This window comes from Dasypus novemcinctus, chromosome 5 (assembly GCF_030445035.2).
Source record: "Dasypus novemcinctus isolate mDasNov1 chromosome 5, mDasNov1.1.hap2, whole genome shotgun sequence".
In the NCBI taxonomy this organism is placed as follows: Eukaryota; Metazoa; Chordata; class Mammalia; order Cingulata; family Dasypodidae; genus Dasypus; species Dasypus novemcinctus.
In genome coordinates, this window is record NC_080677.1 from 71,645,508 (window position 1) to 71,665,935 (window position 20,428).

The 20,428-nt window shown below is 35.2% G+C and overlaps 1 protein-coding gene across 6 annotated transcripts in view; it reads left to right on the forward strand.

Moving 5' to 3' along the window:
* The window catches only part of CACNA2D1 (calcium voltage-gated channel auxiliary subunit alpha2delta 1), a 545,135-nt gene that overhangs the window by 108,539 nt on the left and 416,168 nt on the right, over positions 1-20,428 (forward strand). For all 6 annotated transcript variants that reach the window (XM_071215190.1, XM_058297102.2, XM_058297103.2 and 3 more), the window contains exon 3: positions 7,778-7,894. In XM_071215190.1, coding sequence (XP_071071291.1) covers positions 7,778-7,894 — 117 coding nt within the window. The remainder of the gene's footprint in view (positions 1-7,777; positions 7,895-20,428) is intronic.

Below are 20,428 nucleotides of genomic sequence, written 5' to 3' on the forward strand. Positions count from 1 at the left end.
AAAGACACAGAGGAAAAGACAGTAAGAAACACAGCAAACCAGGGAGCTGAGGTGGCTCAAGTGACTGAGTGTTACCGGAAGGTCCTGGGATCAGTTCCTGATGCCTCCTAAAGAGAAGACAAGAAGATAAGCAGATATAGAATGTGCAGTGAATGGACACAGAGAGCAGACAGTGAGCGCAAGCAGCAAAGGGGGTGGGGAATAAATAAAAAATAAAAATCTTAAAAAAAAATGTGTGTGTGTGTGTATATATATGTATGTAAGGAAGAACTTGTTAATGGGTCAGCATTCACATTCCCAGCAAAACCTGGAAAAATTAACCAGTTAAAATGTCCATTAGTTAATTCATGCAACCACTATTTATTGCATGACAAGCAGTGTACTATGTGCTCGGCATGTACCAGTGAACAAAGCAAATAAACATCTCTGTCCTCTTAGAGCTTAATTTCTGGCAAATAGAAATAGAAAATATATAATGAACATAATATTTAAGTAATATATATGTTACATGATGTTTACATATGCTTTAAAATAGCAAAATAGAAGTTTCAAACCATAAAAATTTCAAAGGTAGTGCTTTAGTTTCTAAAGGCTGTCAATGCAAAATACCAGAAATGGGATTGGTGTTTATAATGGGGATGTACTAAGTTAAAAGCTTACAGTTCTGAGACTGTGAAAATATCCAAATCAAGGCATTATCAGAGATGCTGTCTCACTGAAAGTTGGCTGGTGGTCCTAGAGTCCTGCCATGTGGTAAGTCACAATCGCAGTTCTGCTCTGGGTCTCTGCCTCCTCCTCCAGGCTTACTTATTCTCTGAGCTCAGCTGTGGGCCATCAGGCATATGGCTTATCTCTCCCCTCTCCTCCAGGCCTCATCTCTTCTAGCTTTTGGGGTTTCTCTGTCTTGCTGCTTTTTCTCTGTATGTCTCTGCTTTCAGTCCTCTGTTTATAAAGGACTCCAGCAAGAGGACCAAGACCTATTCTGACTCACACCTCACTGAAGTAATCCAATCAAAAGCCCCCCAGCTGAATCCAGTAAAATCAAAGTGTTCTATACCCACAGGAATGGTTTAGCTTCAAGAACATGATCTTTTCTAGAATCCACAAAAATCTTCAAATTGTCACATGTAGTATCCTATCTCTAAAGTTAGGTTACAGGAGAAGGAAAATAAATTTAAGGATTATCGTTTACTTAAAATGGAAATGCAAAGAATCAAATGTAATTCTTTATTAGCATTAATACAATGGCATGCATCATGCAAAATGAGTGCTTGTATATTCATGAATTGTGCAAACTGCATTGGGTTAATAGGATTCAACAGTTGGTATTTGCATTAGTTTTTACGTAACTTTTGTTAAGTATAGCTGGCAATATATTAAAGAGTATCTACTAAGACATTTTGAAAGCTTGACTTTTGTTTAAGAGATGGTATCATTTACTATTTTAATCAAAGGACAAAAGGGGAGAATTTATTTTGAAGAGATTGGAAGTTAATTAGAAAAATATTGCATACTGTTTTTGTAAGATTCATTTTTTAAAAACTCTAAGTTTTCAAAGGAAAGAAGGGTTTTAAAAATTTCTCTTTATTTTTGGTAAAATGCATTCAAACATCAATTCAGATCTAGAGTCACTATTCTTAGATGAAAGCATTTTCACATTTCTCAATATCTCTCTATATTTGCTAGCTTAGATGATGATTAGACTTATGATAAATAAAAAGAAAGGTTTTACTAAACTTATAAATTGCTAAAATTTCTTTAGTTAAGGCAACTTCGGTCCTTGTAAATGACCACGAAAGAATATCATTCTTTTGTGTTAATACACCTTTATAGAAACAAGACAGTCTTAGTTGCTAGGGAACAGTAGTTGAAAAGTCCGAGGAACACTTAATGGAGAGAAAAAAAAATCCACAGACAAACCATCCCACATTACTAACTTCATCTAAAATTAAGTGGAATTGATTTTGTGGATTTGTAATATATAGTTGAGATAACAAAGAATATCTTTTCCTGCTAACATTAATATTGAACATATGTGAATTAACTTGTGTTAACCGATAAAGACAATGAAATCTGAATGATGGTGGAGAGATCTAACCTTACATTTTCTTTTAATTCCATCTGTCTTTATTATGAGATAAAATGAGATTCGTTCATCTAATTTCATCTATGTTGGTATATAATATATGCACATCTGTTTTTATATTTTTAGCTTTTCTGTCTAGATGTTCTTCCAGAACCCCACAAACTGTAAATGTAATAAAATGTGATAATGAGTTAATTTCATTGTTTCCTAAGGCCTAGTAGAAATGATCTACTTTTCATAATACAGCTCACCTTTCCTATTCATCAGAATCTAGTGACTAATGAAATGAAAGGGCAAAACAGTGATAAATACTGTTTATTTTATCACAACTTTCAAAGCTTAGAGTCTTTGTTAGTATTTTTATTTTTAGGAATAGTGAATTACTCAAGTGATGGGAGTTTATTGTAGAACTGCTTATTCAAGGTAACTCTGAAAAACCTGGATTCCAGCAACAGCTCAAGGTATTTAGTACATAGTGGGGTAGAGAAGGGCTGCTCAGGGCCAAGGCAGTCCAGGGACTGATAAATGTTGTTGGCCCTCAGTAGCTGGGGGCCCTCAGTACCCATTTTATTGTTCACCACTGACGTGACTTAAGTCATCTCAATTTCTGCCTTTCTTTCATGCAACCATCGATAAACTCTCCATTCTTCTGTCTTATAATTTCTCCCTACCTTTGACTGTTACTTCTAAATTATACAAAATCATTGTATTAGTTTTCTTTGCTCTTGTGATAAATTACCATAACCTTAACCTTATTGCCTTCAAACAGCACAGATTTAGTATCTTATATTCTGAAGATCTATCTTTAAAGCCAACAAGTTGAGGCAATTCTTTTTCATGCTGCCATTTCTCTACATCTCTCTTTAATAGTCATATCTTCTACTTTGACTTTTAAAGGACTTTTGTGATTACATTGGACCTTTCTGGACAATCCAGGATAATCTTTATTTTAAGGTTAGCTGATTAGTAACCTTAATTCCATCTACAAACCAATTCCACTTTGCCCTGTAACATAACATATTCATAGGTTCCTTGAATTCAGATGTGGATATCCTTGGGAGAGAGGGAGGATATTCTGCTTAACACCATCAGTTGTATCTGAAAACAGTTGCCATCTAATGGTGAGAATTTGATTGGCTCATCTTATTGTCATTGTCTATACAGATCTTTTGCTATCTGGCTACCTCATACCACATTGAGTCAAGAGTTAGCTGCTTTATGTCTGATTTAAGTTCTAATAGAATTAACTAGGACCAAAGGCAAATCATACACTGTCACCCATGTGTAAGAAACCTCTAGCGCTCTTCTTCCATTAGTCACTGTAAAAGGAGGAAATTTCCTTGAGAAAGATAGCTATGAGCATGGCAGGGATGCTGATTACTTGCTCAGAACTCATTCCATGGTAGGAGAGTAAATGTGTAAATGATTGGAGGGGGAAGCTTGTCAGAATTGATATACTTACAATTTAATATGCAGAAATTTAACTGTATTTCTCTTTAGGGAACTTAATTTGCTTATGATTTGCAATTCTTTCCCCAGGAGGGGAAAAAAATCTCAACTTCAAGGTTAGTCTCTTTCTGTTCTGAACACCCTTTTGGGGTCATTTATGGAATTTGTCAGTTCCAGGTTTGAAATCTTTCACAATATTCTCTATTGTTCATGGCTTTGCTCTTTGGTACCTGGGTGCAAGGGGAGACTTAGGTGAGAAGGTGTCTGGTGTGCTTTTTTCCACCTTTTTGGGCAATGATTTGCTCCTTTATGATGTAAAATGGGACTCAAATTACCTCTACACTGAAACTCCAAAATCTGAATCCCAGTGTTCTCATTAGGGTAATGGTTAATTAACTTTTTAATTAATGGTTAATTAAATCTAAAATTTAAGAAATTCTAGATTTCTTAAAGTGAGTAAATGATATATGTATGTGGAACAACGAGCAGAGTATTATAGAGTATCTAAAACTGATTGGTAATAATAATCTTCTAGTCATCCAAAACTTGGAAGTGTATGTAGTTTTCAAAAGTACCTTTGGGGTATCTGTGCTGTCCATGACATGTTGTAAGCATTATAATTTCCAAAAATCTTTTTAAGAATGATTTTTAAGAAATTATATCAATGAATGATGTCACTTTTTAGCTGTTACATTTGAGGTTACTTTAAAATGTATTTTGAAAATTATCTTGAAATCACAGATTTTAATTAAAGCAAAACAGTTTAGAAAGAAGTTTACAATGAGAAAGTAAAATCATAGCCTATGCTGTCATCACAGCACAATTTGTTCTGTGACTGTAACAGGGAAAGAACATTAAAGCCAGTTAGTTGTTAAGATTGTAAGAAATAAAGAATGTATAGTCTAAGGCTATTCTTTTTGTTAAGACCTGTGTCAAGGAGGGAGGCTTGAACTACAGAATAAAGTATAGCAGTATACTCAAGAGGAAAAACATTCTGTCTTGAATTTTATATATATGCTACATTTTTTTTTTTTAAAGATACTTAGATTATATAAATGTTACAGAGAATGTATAGGGGATTCCCATATGTCCCATTCCCCACATCTCTCACATTTTCCCACATTACCAACATCTTTTATTAGTGTGGTACATTTGTAGCAATTGATAAACACAATTTGGAGCATTGCCACTAAGCATGGATTATAGTTTACATTTGTAGTTTACTCTCTCTTTCACTCAATTCTGTAGGTTACGGCAGGATAAAAATGGCCTGTATCTGTTGTAGTGTCATTCAGGATGATTCCCAAGTCCCGAAAATGCCCCCGTATTACACCTGTTTTTCCCTCTTTCTACCCTCAGAACCTCCAGTGCCCACTGCCTCCACATCAATAGTATAAGTTCTTCCATTGCTAGAATCACAATAAGTCTATAGTAGAATACCAGTAAGTCTACTTTAGTTCATACTTCATTCCCCAATCCTGAGCCTTCTGGGATGGTGGTGCCCACTTATGCTACATTTTATAGTAGAAGAAATGAAAGTCAATGTCACACAATATAAGGGAACTTGATATGTGATTGGAATGGAGCTCTGGCTGGGGCCTAAATCTCATATTATTCCTCAGGGAAGGAAAGAAACTGAATAAAATGGTAAAGAAGATAATTATTTTTTAAAAAGGAAAGAAGAAAATGCTAGGAAATGGAAAAGTAACTTGTTTGTATTTAAAATATATTCATCATTAATTATTGCAGAAAAATGGTTTATTTTAGTGGTAGAATTATAAATATGTACATTATGAAAATATATTGTGTAATTTAAAAATTTCAAGTGCAAACTTCTATTCTGGAAATTATTTACTAAACATATATTAGGAGACTTTTCTGGGAGACTTCAAAATACCTCTTCCAACAATAAAGAATGTTCTACTCTTTGAAACCAGAAGCAAAAGCTAATTCTTTTGTGGGTTAGTTATATACCAAAGAAAACATTTCAGATGTTATTTTTTATATTAAAAAGTGTAACAGGATATTTATATTGGAAATCCAGATTTATGCTTCCTTGACTTCATTTACTTAAAGCTTATTTGTGAGTTAGGTTTATTTCTTATTTTTTGAGTATTTAAAATTACTGTAGAAACAGAATTTGAGAGAATATTCTGTTTATATTTGAGAAGATATGCATATCTTTGAATTAAATTGTTTGTTTTAATTTACAATTCATTCATTTATTTTGAATGTCTAGTAAATTATCTGGGGCATGTAGATAGATACACAATAAATAACATTACCTGTATACACAATGCAAAGTACAGATTGCACATCCTGAACTAGTCTCCACTAACTGTGAAGTATATTATCTTCCCTGTACAACAGAGAGGAGGTTAGACTTCATAAAGAAATGAACACAATATTAATAGTACAAAGCACAACTGCTTTTCCCACCCATATTGATTTTACTGCAATGAACTAAATATCCTGCATCAATTAAAGTGATATTTAGGTATATGTATCTGTACCCCAAATGAATCTGTTTGGGATTTCATGTTCCTAGATCCCATTTAAGGCTGAAATAAAACAGATCTTTGGTTTGGATCTAGTTTTTCATGGATAACCTGGGTCTTTAAAATAGGATTTGGTAATCTGCTCTCAGCAGGAAGCAAAAGCAATTGATAATATCTGGGAATTTTATATGACTAAATTAATGTGCCTTGAATCAAATAGTTGCAATGAAAGTCTACATGGGTAAAGTTCAAATGAGTATGAGGACCTTCATAGTTTGAATGTCAGTCTTTTACATCTTTTTACAATATTGATTTTTTTCTACTTTTTTTAAAATTAGATAATTCGTGGGTTTACAGAACAATCATGCGTAAAACACAGCATTCCCATTATCCACCCTATTATTAATACCTTGCATTTTGATAACACAGTTTTATAATGATACTATTAACTATAGTCCTTCGTTTACCTTAAGGTTCACAGTTTGCTTTGTGCTGTTCCATGAATTAAAAAAAAAAAAAATTTATTTTAGTACCAGATATACAACCTAAATTTCCTGTTTTGTATTGATTTTTAATAAATTAAATAAAAAATTATAGTTCATTTAGGTAACAAGCTCTTTTTTAAGTAAATGTTAGCATATATATATCTGTGTCCATTTAAAGCGCAGCATTCACCAGTAACATCCACGTTCAGCCAGGACCAGACTTTAAAACCTGTTGGTTAGTAAAGCAGAAGGCTAGCGTTCTGCCAGAAAAAAAGCAGGGTTGAACTGGTTCCTGTCTGTGTCTGGATTCACTTCTCAGAAGACAGTAGAACCCTGCCAGGCCCTGGCTTTCAAAAATGGTTTAGTCATGCATGTGTAACCCATCTGGTGCATGCAGAAGGGATTTCCTTCTCAGCTCAGCACTTCAGCCACAAACAGGACCACTGTTCCCCTCCTCCTCCCTTCCTTTAATTCTTCCTCTCCTGCGGGGTGTTTAGTACAGGCTCTGTAAACTCAGGTGCAACTTATGTCACTCTAGGGCGATCCTTCCACAGACTATAAGGTGAGCCAAAATATAATGAGTTTTGCCTTAGCTACCTAGCTTATGTTCAATATAGTTTGATACATTCGTTTTTTTAAATTCAATTTATGTTTGGAAAAAAAACAGTATTACAATTTTAACCAAAGCTTTAGTGAAGATCTCAATCCTGTGTTTGTGAACTAACTCTGAAGCACCCTGTGTTACCTAGGTGAGCTTTAGCAGTGATTTAATTCTCTCTCTCTCTTTCTCACATACCTGCACATATAATACACATCCTTGCTTCATAAGTTTAAGTAGCACATATTTAAGAATCTGTTTTTACATGGACGTTAGGGCAGTAGGAGTCTCCCTGAATATATTCTTTATTGCATTTCCTTTCCTTCTGTCTTTGTTTGCCCTATAGAGACCCTCCTGGTTTGACCTCCCATATTCCAACTATCTTTTTTGAAACTCTGATATTGGGAGTAGAGCTTCAGCCCATAAAACTGTATGCACAAATTTTACAATCTGTTTACATGATCTACTCTTATTTTGGTGAGCTGGTGGTTTTATAATGAATTTATATTTATTTTTTCTTGACACGCCTAAACTCCAACAAGTTCAAAATGAGAAAAAAGGTGTGGTAGTGGTGATTGTAGTTTTAAATACATTCTAGTGTGACCTTGTGAACTAAATAAGCAGTTACTGTTCTCATTAATTTTATTTTCCCTTCACACAGATTTATGAGAAATACCAAGATTTGTATACTGTGGAACCAAATAATGCACGCCAGCTGGTGGAAATTGCAGCCAGGGATATCGAGAAACTTCTAAGCAACAGGTCTAAAGCCCTGGTGGTGAGTATGGATTGGATCTACTCATTTTATAATTTTCCACTACTTATCATTATTTTTTCCCCAGGCTTCAACTAGCACTATATAAAACTCCCTGTTGTGTCATATCCTGGTCAATGTCAGACATCTTAATCTTAATAATAGATAATCAAATGTATCTAAAATGGTACCTCTACTAACTACTAAGGCATCTTGTTATATTTATTCACTATTGTTGTTTCCTCTTCAGTGAATATGTTTTTATTTTTGTGCACTTTTACTTTTTAAATTGATTTGTAGTTTATAGATTCTTGATGATAATTCCTTTTAGTTATGTTTGATGGAAATATCTTTTTTTCAATTTGTGGCTTATCTTTTTACTAATTTTATGATGAATTTTGATGAAATGACATCCTAGTTTTAATGTAGTAAAAGTCATCCTTTCTTTTAATTATTAGTAATTTGCGTATCTACTTGTTTAAAAAAATCTTTCTCTACCCTGAACCTAAAACAAATTTTTAAATAATTTATTCTTAAAGAATCCAAGTTTTGCCTTTCACATTTAGGAATTTAACCCATCTAGAACTAATATTAATATGTAGTTTCAGACTGCCATCCCTAGGGAGCTCTTATTAGTAAACTAGATATCTGATAGGCAAGTCCCCTACAATATCCTTCTTCAGGGGGATCTTGAGTATTCTTGAACCTTCACCTTTTATTTAAATTTTTGATTCATCATGCAATTACCCAGGAAAATCCTTATGGGAGTTTTGATTGATATTGTATTAAATCAGATCAAACTGAGAAGAACTGATTTATTTCTGATATTTTGTTTATTTATAAACATGATATTCTCTCCATTTAGCAATTTTTATGCCATTATATATAGTTTTAAAAAATTTCTTCATAAAGTTCTTATATACCTTTTGTTAGCCATAATTCTGTCATTTACATTTAACTTCCCTTATTCTATGGATCTCTACACATTTATGGGCATTTGTCCCAGGGTGACTCTGAATTTCCCATTTACTTAACACTCACAGTTCTTATTTTTAGTTTATCATATTTTATATATATATTGGCTTTAAGGCTTTCTTGGCCTCAAAATCTTTATGAAACTTCACTTCTTATTGTAATATAGTACAAGAATCCTGTGGTGGTTTGAAGCTGTATGTACTCCAGAAAAGGATTTTATAATTCATATAAATATAATTCATTTCTGTACATGTAAACCCATTGAAGGTAGGATCTTTTGATGAGGCTACTTCATTTAAGGTGAGATCCCCCATCTCATTCAGGTTGGGACTTCCTGTTACTGGAGTTCTTTATAAGTGGAATGAATACAGAAAGAAAGCGAGAGGAAGAAAGCCACATAAGCAAAGAGCTGAAATCAGCTAAATGTGTGAGAGAGGGGAGAGAACAGCCAATGCCTCCATGTGCTTTGCCATATGGCAGAAGAGCTGGGGATCTCCAATAGCCAGTCTTTGGGAAGGAAGCTTTGCCTTGATAACGTTTTAATTTCGACGTTTTCTTGGCCTTGAAACTGTAAGCAAGTAAGATTCCATTGTTTAAGCCAAGCCATTTCATTGTATTTGCTTTAAGGTTCTAGGAAACTAAAACAGGTTCTTTGGAATATTTGATATGTCATATTGCTAGAAGAAAAACTTTACAATCTTAAGGAATCCAAGGTAAGACAAACTTTTATGACTGGAATATGCAAAGTATTATCACTTCAATTTTGGGGATGTGAATACAATTTTAAGTGTTATTTAGAGTTGTAAAGTGTATTTACAGTGGAAATTTATCTAACAAAAATAAGGTACTTTCTACTCAAGTACACTAAGTGATTAGTATTCTGTGACAGTTGACAATGTTTCCATTTATATTGATTTTATCAGCTTATATTTTTCCTCCAGATGTAGGAGGCAGGTAATCTGGGCATCAAAGTCTTATAGAAAAGGTTGTAATAGTAAGATATGATGTATCATAATTTAATTGGAAATCTATTGATTTAAAATGGGAATCTATTGAGATTCCTTTCTTTTTTGTCATTTCAAATTGAAACCTAGATTGTATGTCAGGGAGAAAGATTCATGTTTGTTTTCAAACTAAGTTCTTTACTTCTCTGATTCTACAAAAGTAGAAAACACATTGTTTGGAAGAGAATGTTTTGAGGCTAATGGAAAAAAGAGGTGCTGCATAGAACTCTAAAGGAATGTAAGATGTCATCATTAATTTACTGCTATTTTTGTTGTAAATTTATACTCAGGTTAACACCTGGATTAAGTTTAAAAGTAGGACCTTCTAAGATTTTATTCTTTTGCTTATATCATAGTTTATCTGGCATGTGCTTTTTAAGAAACAGCATTTGTAAAACCAGTCTTTGAAGTAAGAGCTGTGAGTGGTAACAAAGGCATATTGAACAAAGGGGTGCTATAGTAGAAAAGGGAGAAAATAGTATTACTGTCATGAAAATAGGAGTGAAGGTAATAACCCAGCCTTCATAGTGACACTATTAACTGCTTCATGATTTTTTGTTAAAGGCCAGGATTTTGATTTACTAGTTTATAATCTTATTCTATAATAATCTATAAATTAAAGGAACTTTAATTTAACTGAGTGTTGCAGTAATGTATTCTATAAGTAAACATAATGGATGAAACCATAAGTATATATATATATATCCGAAGTAGATGATAAAATTGAATGCCAGTTAGACTTTATTGAGTGCTGAACAAGTAGCAGTATATAATTGAACTCTCACAATAATACTATGCTTTATATGCCATTATTTCTTTCATTTTTCAATGAGGAAACTTGGTGTTCAAGAGTCCCTATAATTTGCTCACAGTTATGAATGTAATAAGCAATTATGCCTGTGCTTCTCGAACTTTATTGTGAATATAAATCACCTGTGGCTCTTGTTAAAATGCTGATTTTTTTTTCATTAGATCTGTTTTGAGATGCTTTATTTCTAAAAAACTCCCAGGTAATGTTGATGCTCTTGGTACTAGGACCACACTTTGTGTAGTCAGGATGTGATAAAACTCAACTTCATATGTGTCTCATCTCAAGATTTACATCATAACAAGGAAGAAATGATGGGAAATCCTATTATGGTTCATACAGACTAATGAAGAATTGGATGTTACAGTTAATAGACTATTCTGGAAGGCTACGGAATTTTCAATTAACCATTGAAATTAACCAAAAATTCAATAAAATCTGATATTAAAGAAAATTTTATTTTTATTTGAGTTAAAAATTTTTTAAAAACTTTATTTTTTAGTATTATTTTAAGTATATTGGCTGCTCAAACAAATATCATGAAATGGGTTGGCTAAACTGTGACAATTCATTTGCTCACACTTTTGAGCAAATCAGGTCTTTGTCAAAGTAATGCTTTCTCCCTGAGGACTGGGATCCTGTGGCTAGCTGCTGGCTATCCTTGGTCTGAGCTTGTTACATGGCAAGGCACATGGTAGACTCTTCTTCTCTTTCTCTTCTCTTCCAGGTTCTTGCTTCCATTGGCTTTCTCTCTCTATATCTGAATTTCATGCCACTTAAAAAGGACTCTAGTAATAGGATTAACATCCATCCTGATTATGGTGGGTGACACCTTAATTGAAGTAACCACATCAAAAGGTCCTACTTAAAATAGGTTCATTGTAATTCAAGCCAGTTCAAATAGATTAAGTTTAAGAACATGTCTTTCTGGAGTACATACAGCTCCAAACTATCACAAGTATCAAGATTGTTAACATAAATTACCTTTGAAAATATATTACAGGTATAAAATACATGAACGGGATGTAAATTGAACTAGTTGTTTTCTTACATGTCTGTTAAAGAAATTATCTAGCAGTTTATATTTGATAACTCAGATTTTTAAAAATAAATGAACAATTGGAGTCATTTTTTAAACAGAATGATTACTTTTCAATTATGCAATAAATTTTATATTGTATACATGTGCAAAGATTTAAAGTATTTGAACATTAAATTTTTAATTCTTTTATAGCCTGTTCATAAAAATTCAAACCTAACTTATTTTACTGATTTTTCATTCTTTTTTTTCGATTTCAGCATTTAATTTTGACTATTTTAAGACTCATTTTGAGGTGTAGTGTTTTGATCTGTTCCATCAAGAAGCTTTTTTAAAATTTCTTGTGACTATAAAATCATGTTATGGGGGAGCAGATGTAGCTCAAGTTTTTGAGCACTTGCTTCCCATGTATGAGATCCTGGGTTCAGTCCCCGGTACCTCCTTAAAAAAAAAGTTTAGAAGAAAAATGAAATCATGTTATGATTTTAATGATTCATATACATTAGACCTTTATAGAAAATCCTAAGAAGTTGATACATTTATTATTGTTTTATAAATGAGGAAACTCAGATAGCACCAAGGTTCTTGTCTGAGGCCAAATAGACTGCATGAGTTAGTGGTAGAATTTTAGACTTACATCTACAAATCCAGTTGTTTTTTTTTCCTCTAAGCCTACACTGATAAAATTTCAGCCATTTTATTTCCAGACATTTCTGCTAAAATGAGTATTTTTTCTGGTCACTTGTTCTCTGTCTGAAAAATTGGCTTCATATGATAATTGTCTTATTACTACTGTTGGATCCCTCTTTATTGATAGCAATCTTAAACAATATTTAGATGCAAAAAAAATCACTCATTTCACATCATTAGTAACATTCATATCAACTTGAACTAGGTAAAAATATCTGCAAGTGTTAATGAGCAATTGATGGGAGAAAGCTTTTCAAAAATACCATCCAGTTTTCTTTGGTGCCTCCTTAGAGATGGAGGTGAATACCATCAGTCATCTCATTGTTTGCCAATCAGCCCAGTCCAGGGTATCTGCTAAATAAATGTATGTCTCTGGGCATTTTGCTCAAAGAATATAAGCTCAAAGTTATAATAAACAAAATTTTCTAGTGGCACTTTTCTAATTATTGCATATCCCATTTCCCTCTGGTTGTCCTAGTAACTTTAGTTAAAACTGCTCCAATTTATTATGAAGCTTTAAATACCTTAATATTCTAATATTCCCTGGATTTGTCAGGGTTTTCCAGCGAAAAAGAACTGATAGAAGATATATATATATACACACACACAGGATATATATATATCATTGGGGAGTGGATATAGCTCAGTGGTTGAGCTCCTGCTTCCCATGTATGAGATCCTGGGTTCAATTTCTGGTACCTCCTTAAAAAAATCCTCAGTTCTCTCTTTAAGGCCTTCAACTGACTGGATAAAACTTCTCTCATTGTTGAAGGCAGTCTCCTCAGTTAATTGTAGAATGTAATCGCCATAGATGTGGCCATACTGCTGATTGAAATCTATGGAATATTTTCACAGTAACAATCAGACGAGTGTTTGCTTGACCAAACAACAGAATACCATAACCTAGCCAAGTTGACACATAAACCTAACTAACACAGTCCAACCTTGCCAACTTGATATGCACATACATCTCCTTAAACCATACTTAATCTCTAAATAAAAGCAATAATAGTCCTATTTTCTCCTCACATATTTCAGCTGTCCTGTTTATATCTGGAAACACTATTTCCCCAGGAGAAATAGTGCTAATAATTATTCTTTAATGGTAATTAGTGATTAGTGGTAATAATCATTCCTAAATGTGTTATCCTGTAACCTAAATACTATGACATAAACTTAACACAACTTAGGGTACATGACAAGGGGATAAGAAGAAAACAGAAGAAAACAAAGATAAATAAATATAAACATTTATACAAAACAAGGAAGAAATAATCATAACCATTGCAGTCCTTGTTTCTGTAACTGGTCACATGGCTGTAGCTTGTATTAAAACTGCCTTCTTCCACTGCCTGGATTGGGTTCTTGCAGTTTTCCATTGAATTTAATCACAAGGCTTGGTAGTATTGTGAGATGCCCTAAGGAATCTCCTGTATTCCAGGTAAATTATTCTTTACCCTCATTGGGTAGTAGCAGTCTGCTTTCCCCTTGATAATCAGGATCAGTCACCCCAGCCAGTACAGCTATTCCCTTTTTTGCCTATTGATTCAAACATGAGGATGCCAGATAGCCAGGTGATAGTTTTAACTTCCAGGTCAATGGCATCATTGTTGTGTCTCCTGTGGAAGCAACCCTCCTTTTAGAACTAAGACCTTTAGAACAGCAGAGCTTCAGATTGCAGGGACAGGAAGCAAATGTTTTCCTAGTGGATCACTAGGGGTAATAGTAAGTGATGCCACTCCCATTTCTACCCCTTGATACCTGTACCTATGAATCCTGGCTATGGGAGAAATAGCACATAGTGTGGATACTGATTTAGAGCACATAGAGCCTCCTGGAAAACAGTGCTCCAGCCCTGCAAGGTATTGCCATCCACTTGGCACTGTAATTGATTACACTTCACCATTTTGTGCCTTTGGAGAACATAGTAAGACCAATAAATTCCATGAATATGTGTCTATTCCTGCATTTCACTTGTGTAGTGCATTCCTTGGTCAGAAGCAATGCTGTGTGGAATACCATGATAGAGAAGATTAGGCTTTGGTAAGTCCATAGATGGAAAGTTCAGCAGAAGCATTGTGTGCAGGAAAGGCAAACCTGAATCTGGACCACGTACATTCCAGTTAAAACAAATCACTGCCCCTTCCATGATAGAAGTGGTCCAATATAATCAACTTGCTACCAGGTAATTGGCTGATCACCTTGGGGAGTGGTGCTATAGTGGTCTTTGTTGCTGGCAGATTGGGTACTCACCAGTGGCTGTAACCAGGTTGGCCCAAGTAAATGGTGGTTCATGTTACTAAGCTCATGCATAGCCTTCATCCGTACCACCATGGCCACTTAGTTCATGAGCTCATTGGGCAATGATGTGAGTGTCTGGGGAAAGAGGCCAATTGGTATCCATAGAATGGTCATCCAATCCTCTTGATTATTAAAGTCCTTTTCTTTTGATGAGCAGTCACATGAGATGTAAATATCTTCATGTTTTTTTGCCCATTCAGAAAGGTCTGTCCACATATTTCTTCCACATACCTCTTTGTCACCAATTTTCCAATCATGTTCCTTCCAAATCCCTGACCATTCAGCCTAATCGTTGGCGGTAGCCTATGAATCAGTGTACAAATGCACCACTTAACCATTTCTTTTTTCAAGCAAAATGAACAACCAGATGAACGCTCTAAGGTCTCCCGACTGGGAGTGTTTCCTCTCACCTCTGTACATTGGGGGTGTACTAGAAAGGAGCTGTGACTGTCCACTTTCTGGAGGTACCTGTACATAATGTTGAACCATCTGTAAACCAGACTGGATTTTCTCTTCCTCAGTCATCTTATCATAGGGAACTCCCCTTGAGGTCATAACTGTAGGCTGGGAAGGAGAAAATAATGTAGCAAGATTGGAGGTTATGAGCATTCAGGTCACTTCTTAGTATAACTGACTTGTGTCTTCAGGGCCTTCTTGAGCCCTATCTTGAATATACCACTTGGGGTTGATTATGGAGAGCTGCTGTGCATGCTCACCTTTATGGTTTGGTGGGTCAGACAACATGTAGTTCATGATAGACAGCTCAAGTCTCATGGAAACTTTGTGGCCCATGGTTAAGTGTTTTATTTCTACCAAGGCCCAGTGGCAGGCCAAAACTTGTTTCTCAAAAGGAGAGTTGTACTCTGCAGATTATAGCAGGGTTTTGCTCCAAAGCCTAAGAGTCTGCTCTGTGATTCTCCTAAAGAGGACTGCCAAAGGCTCCAGACAGCATCTGTATTTTCTATTGACACTTCTGGCATTACTGGATCTGCTGGATCATAGGTCCAAAGTGGCAGAACACCTGGTATACAAGCCTGAACCTTTTACGGAGCTTCCTTTTGCACTGGTCCCCACTAAAAACTAGCAGCTTTTTTAGTCACTTGGTAAGTTTGCCAGGGTAGGACACACAAATGTGTAATATGTTATTTCCAAATTCCAAAGAATCCAACTAGGCATTGTGTTTCTTTTTATAGTGTAGGAGGGGCCAGATACAACACCTTAGCCTTGAATTTAGAAGGGATATCTTGACATGTTCCACACCTTGGTACACTTAGAAATTTCACTGAGCTCAAAGTCCTTAAATTTTTGCTCGATTTTTCTCCCACCTCCTAACATGCAGATGTTTTACCAGTAAGTCTGGAGTAATTGCTACTTCTTGCTCACTTGGTCCAGTCAACATGATGCCTTCAGTATAATGGATAAGTGTGATGTGTTTTGGAAGGAAAAGGTGATTAAGGTCCTTGCAGACTAGATCTTGACATAGGTCTGGAGAGCTGATATACCCCTGAGGCAGGATAATGAAGGTGATTTCTGGCCTTGCCTGCTTAAAGAAAACCGTTTCTGGTGGTCTTTATTAACAACTATCAAAAACACAGTGTTTTCTAAATCAATAGCTGCATATTGGGTACCAGGGGGATGTATTGATATGTTTAAGCAATGATACGACATCTGAAAGAGTCTGCAATTAAGATTACCACCTGTTTAAGTATATGATAATTCACTGTCATTCTCTAAGAACCATGTTTTCTGCAGAGGCTAACAGGAGAATTGAACTAAGATGTGATAGAAATCATCATTTATGCATCTTTGAAGTCCTTGATGGTAGCAGTAACCTCTGTGACCCCTCCAGAAATGTGATATTACTTTTGATTTACTATTAGCTAGGTTGAGGCAACCAGCTCCAGTGGCTTCTGCTTGACCTTTATTACCATAATAGCCCTCACTCCCAAAGTCAGGGAACCAATGTGGACATTCTGCCTGTTGCTGAGTATATCTATTTCAATTATGCATTCTGAAACGGAGGAAATAAGCACAGAATGTGTCTAGGGCCCCAATGGACTCACTTTGAGATGGACCTGAAATAAAACTCTGTTAGTCACCTGACCTCCATAAGTCCCTACTCTGATTGATGAACCACAGTGATGTTTTGGGTCTCTTGAAATTAATTTCACTTCCAAACCAGTAACTAAAAATTCCTGAAATATATGATCATTTCCTTTTTCCCAGTACAAAGTCACACTGGTAAAAGGCTGTAGGACCCTTTTGGGAACGCTGGGAGAAAGATTAACAGTAAAAATTTTTGTCAGTGTAGCAGTGTCTTTCCCCAAGGGACCCGGCCTTCCCTTCATTGAAGTGTCTCTGGGTCTGTAAACTGTCTCTAATCTGGGAATTGTATAGGGGGTCATGACTTGCTGTTTTTGAATTCAAATTAGACTTTTGTTCATTTGAACTAGAACTGTTAGTTTATACAGATAAAGTAAGAATGTAGTAGACTGCCCATCTATTTACTTCTAGGTACCCCATGATCTGCTAGCCAATACCATAAGTCTCTGTAAATCAAATTATTTTTATTTCTTTTTTTAGGCTGCTGTCCCTTATGGTAACCATGACCACTTTTTCTTTGGTGATTAAGAGCTCCCACTTGGCTTCTACCAACCTGGGGCCAGTCATTCCCGTTGTGTTTAAGAATCTGAGTTCATTGACAGCAGTTCCCACCATAGTATTTGACTTTCAGAGAAGAGCAACCACACAGCTCTTCTGAGATTATGGAGTTAGTCTCACAAATTTATTCCTCACAGTCCTGGTGAAAGGTCTATCCTCTGGACTTTCTTGTGTTGGATGAGCAAATCTAACATGATAAATCCACTCTAACATTCCAATCTCTCTAAGCTTTTGGCTCCCTTTATCTACGTTATTTTAGGGCAGTTCTAGCATTTCAACCTCAGGCAAGGTGGGCAACCTTTTTGTTCCATGCTTCAATTAACCACCCTAACAAACTATTAGAGCCCTTCCTAATCCTTTGAGCTATAACTCAATCCAGAATCTCTGCTTGGTTTGCCCATATCAATAAATTCAGCCCAATTTAACTTTATGTTCCTTCTACCATTATCTCACACTCTTAATATCCATTCCCACACATATTCCCTTGATTTCTGTCCATATAAATTGGAAAAATCACTTAGTTCTTTTGAAATGTAGTGTACCTCCTCATGGGTAAAATTTTGTACCTCAACTTTGGGGCCTTTGGGAACTTCAGTATAATTATAGGTCTGGAAGAAAAGATGGGCGGTAGGCAGGTCATGAGTAGAACTATTATCTAACAAGACAACTACCTCAGCACATTCAATTGGAGTTTCATTTGGTGAAATAAGATTGATCTCTTCAGACAGGTGTGTGGGCTGTTTCCTCAGGGGAAGAAGTTACTGGTTTATCAGGGTAAATCTCTTCAGGGTAGAGACTTGATGGCAGATACCTCAATAATGGCTGGAGGTCTGAGTCTCCTTCCGCTGGGCAAACTGGATGTGGGGTGGGTGTTTCCTCAGGGCAGACCATTACCCTTTTATTTGGCAAAGAAACTCAGCAGAATGTGGGGTCTTTGTCCTTACCTTCATATGTCCCCATTCCAATTTTCAGGATCCTTTTCCTTTCTAATGCACATTGTCACTTTCATAGCAGACACCCTACTCAGCAATATAGGAAGAAACCCAAGAAAAATTTGGTCTATGAAAGTGAGAAAAAGTTAAAAGGAAGAATTCAGATCCTCAAAGACAAATTTAAAGACCACTGTATTGGCTATTAGGAGTTACTGGTTTATTTTTGTGAACAGCTTTGGTAGAGTGTATTGGAATAGAATAAAAACTGTCATGTTAAATAGTGATTGGGGAGTGAGAAATTGGCAAGGCATTTGATTAAGTTTGATGAAGTTTAGACAGTGAAGGAGAAATGTGTTGTACTACTAAAGATTTCTCGTTTTTGTTTGTTTTAAAAAATGGAGGACATATGAACAGGCTTTTAGACAGCAGGGTAGGGATCTACAGAATTTCAAAATAGGAAAAAAGTATAAATGTTGAAAGATAATTCGAGAAAAGTAGAAAGAGAGAAGATCATGGTGTATATATTTTACCTTTGCAAGAATGGTGGGATAATTTGCATGAGAAAAAAGGGTAAATAGTTACCTAAAAGTGTATCTCATATTTTATGTGTTAGGGGAATGCTAGAGTTGGTGTGAGCCATCATCAGCTCATCATTTCTTATTGTTCTTGGGAAATAATGATGACCATTAGTTGTTGAGCAATCATATTGCCAGATATTGTGTTAAGTGCTTTGTATGCATTATCAAATTTAATCTTCAGAACAGCCTTATGAGATAGGTGTGTCATTGTGTGTGAAGATTAGAAGTATTTCTTACCAAGCCCAAAGCCACCCAGTTCTAAGTAGGTAGGAGGGTTTAAGCCCAGAAATGCCTGACCTCTAAAGCCTAAAATTGGTATGTATTACAGCAAGTTAATCCTTTTTCAAAGGCATATCATCCAGTTACTGCCAGAACTTCTTTATTTTCTTGTGGGTTTTGTCTTAGATGATACTGAATATATGTTAAATGATTATGATATACTTTATAAAGCTACAGATGTCGTTTTGTTGTAAATAATTTAAATATTACAAAAATGTAGTATTAAGACAAAAATAAAGTTATCTAAAATTCTACCATCCAGAATAAAACTTCCTTTTGATGTTTGGTGACTACCCTCTAGGACCACCCTGTGTGTATGTGTGTAATTTACCAGTATTTTCTGAAGGATTTTCTGTGAATGGATATTAATCTATACCATCCTTTTCAATGGCTGTGTTTTATTCCATCAAATGAATATATTATTTATTTAGGCACTCTCCTATTGATAGGCATTTAGTTTGTCTTTATATTTTGATATTACAAACAATACTAGTGTTGTTTATGAGAGACTTTTACTTGCTTGTGGGAAACTTTGGATTATTTTATTAGAATTATGTAATTGAAGTGGCTGGGTCAAAAAGCATATGGAACATTTTTTGTACTTTTCTTTTTAGGAAATAGAAAGGATCTTTAATCCTGCCATTAATTCCTTCTCTCCCTATTCTTCACTTGTTTTTAAATTACAGGGTTTCTAAGAGACTTAGGTAGGAGCAACCAGGTTATATTTGGTCCTGTGTAGTAAGCTAAATAAAGTTCTGTTAGTAGGATTTAATTTTAAAAGATAGATTTTAATTATCATAATGTCAAAAATTCATATTATTCTCTAGGGAATAGTGCCTTTGTTCTTGGCACCATAATCAGCTCAAAATTAACAGACTGGCTGGGGCAAACATCTGTCTTCCAGATTTATTAAAAAAAAAAAGGATTCATTCTGAGAGTTGTAGTTGTTGATTACAGATACTCCCTCATATGCTTCACCTTGCATGTATTATCCCAGGGATGGACAGCATGCTGACATGCTGCATGTAGATGAGTGATCCTGTGCCGGCAGACCACTGTGTATTCCAGGGCAACTGCCACAGTCAAGGCCCAGTTAAGAACAAAAACCAAGTTGTGTCTTGACAGCCGAGGTGTTAGTTACAAAAGGCTCTCCACTCCTTAGGGTAAATTATTCATTTAGCCCCATACTCCTTGATTAAAACAGCTATGGAAGTTGGTTGATTGTTGCCTCTTGAACCTGTCACCTCTGGTTGTTGACACTGTCTTTTCTCAGAAATTCTAGGTCTACTGA